General features: G+C 38.1%; 1 protein-coding gene across 1 annotated transcript in view; it reads right to left on the bottom strand.

Annotated features, from left to right (window-relative positions):
• The window catches only part of LOC106873123 (H(+)/Cl(-) exchange transporter 7), a 119,265-nt gene that overhangs the window by 1,583 nt on the left and 116,379 nt on the right, over window positions 1–1,303 (bottom strand). Inside the window, exon 22 of the mRNA XM_052978149.1 lies at window positions 379–459. Within this exon, the coding sequence (XP_052834109.1) occupies window positions 379–459 (81 nt within the window). The remainder of the gene's footprint in view (window positions 1–378; window positions 460–1,303) is intronic.

Raw genomic sequence — 1,303 nt, 5'->3', positions numbered from 1 at the left:
TAATAATAATAATAATAATAATAATAATAATAATGATGGTTTTTGAAATGAGATTATCTGAAATAAACTCGACTGCTCTCACCAACGAGAATACTAAAAATGAACCCAACCACTCTCAAAAATTAAGTAAAAAAAACGGAAAAGTAATCCAGAATCCTTGTCCAGTACCAGATCAATCCCAAAATCTAATCAGTTTGTGCCAGTCATGAGGCCAAACATCTCTGAAAGTGTTATCCAAATCCATCCAGCGGTTCTTGAGATATCTTGTCCACGGACAAACAAACAAACACAACTGAAAACAATACCTCTGCCTTCGCTAAGATGGAGGTAATGATAATAATAATAATAATAATAATAATAATAATAAACTGTACTTACATCATTCTTATCATTGACTATGATCAAATGGCGAAGACCAAGACCTCGGAAGAGACGAAACAATCTTGGAAGGGAACAAGACTGCAAGGAGAATAATTATACAACATATAGATTACTTTATGTATATACGTGTATGTGAATGAGATGCATAAATAAACAGACTGGCCACCTGTTTCTCTGCAATTGGTCAAGTGATGACACTCTTGAAGAGAACCAAACCTCCACCAATGTCATTTGACATCCATCTTCTCTGCTAGCAGGAGTCACACAGTTTGACAGGATCCAGTGGGTGCAAAGGCTGCATTCTGCTCCAGTCTTTATTTGGCATGGTTTCTACAGCCGGATGCCCTTCCAAACTACGATCGCTTTACAGTGGCACAAGCACTAGTGAAGATGCCAAGCAGTGCACAAGACCACAAAATGTGAGGCCAGGAGGTGAGGTGAGCAGCAGCTTTTGCCAAGAGATGAGAGGTTGAAGTATGAGAAGTGGGTGGGAGGGCAAGCAAGTTCTTGCAGAGGAATAACATAGTTACTGACATTTAGAAAACAGGATGAGAATCAATTTAAGCTGTTCATCATTTTCCCAATTCATGGAGAAATATGCTAATTTGAAAGGTTTGTATGTTTAGCACGTAGGTATATAAATATATATATATATATTTATATATATATATATATATGTAAGTGATAAGCTTGCCTCGATCCTTCAGGGGTAGTCTGAAGCATCCAAGCAACCAGGGGATGTTTAAATCCGGAGGCACTCCTGGGGATCACCTGTACGGGTACCGTCTTGGGAAGAGGGCATCCAGAGGCAGGTAATTTACTGCTTAAACCGTAGTTTATAATTATATTTATGTGGAGAATGGAGCAACAAATACAAGAAAAAGCAATACTGTTGGACTAGTTAGCCGCTGTTTTATTACAT

This window comes from Octopus bimaculoides, chromosome 30 (genome assembly GCF_001194135.2).
Source record: "Octopus bimaculoides isolate UCB-OBI-ISO-001 chromosome 30, ASM119413v2, whole genome shotgun sequence".
NCBI lineage: Eukaryota > Metazoa > Mollusca > Cephalopoda > Octopoda > Octopodidae > Octopus > Octopus bimaculoides.
Note: the sequence above shows the minus strand (reverse complement) of the source record. Positions and strands in the feature narration are given on the sequence as shown.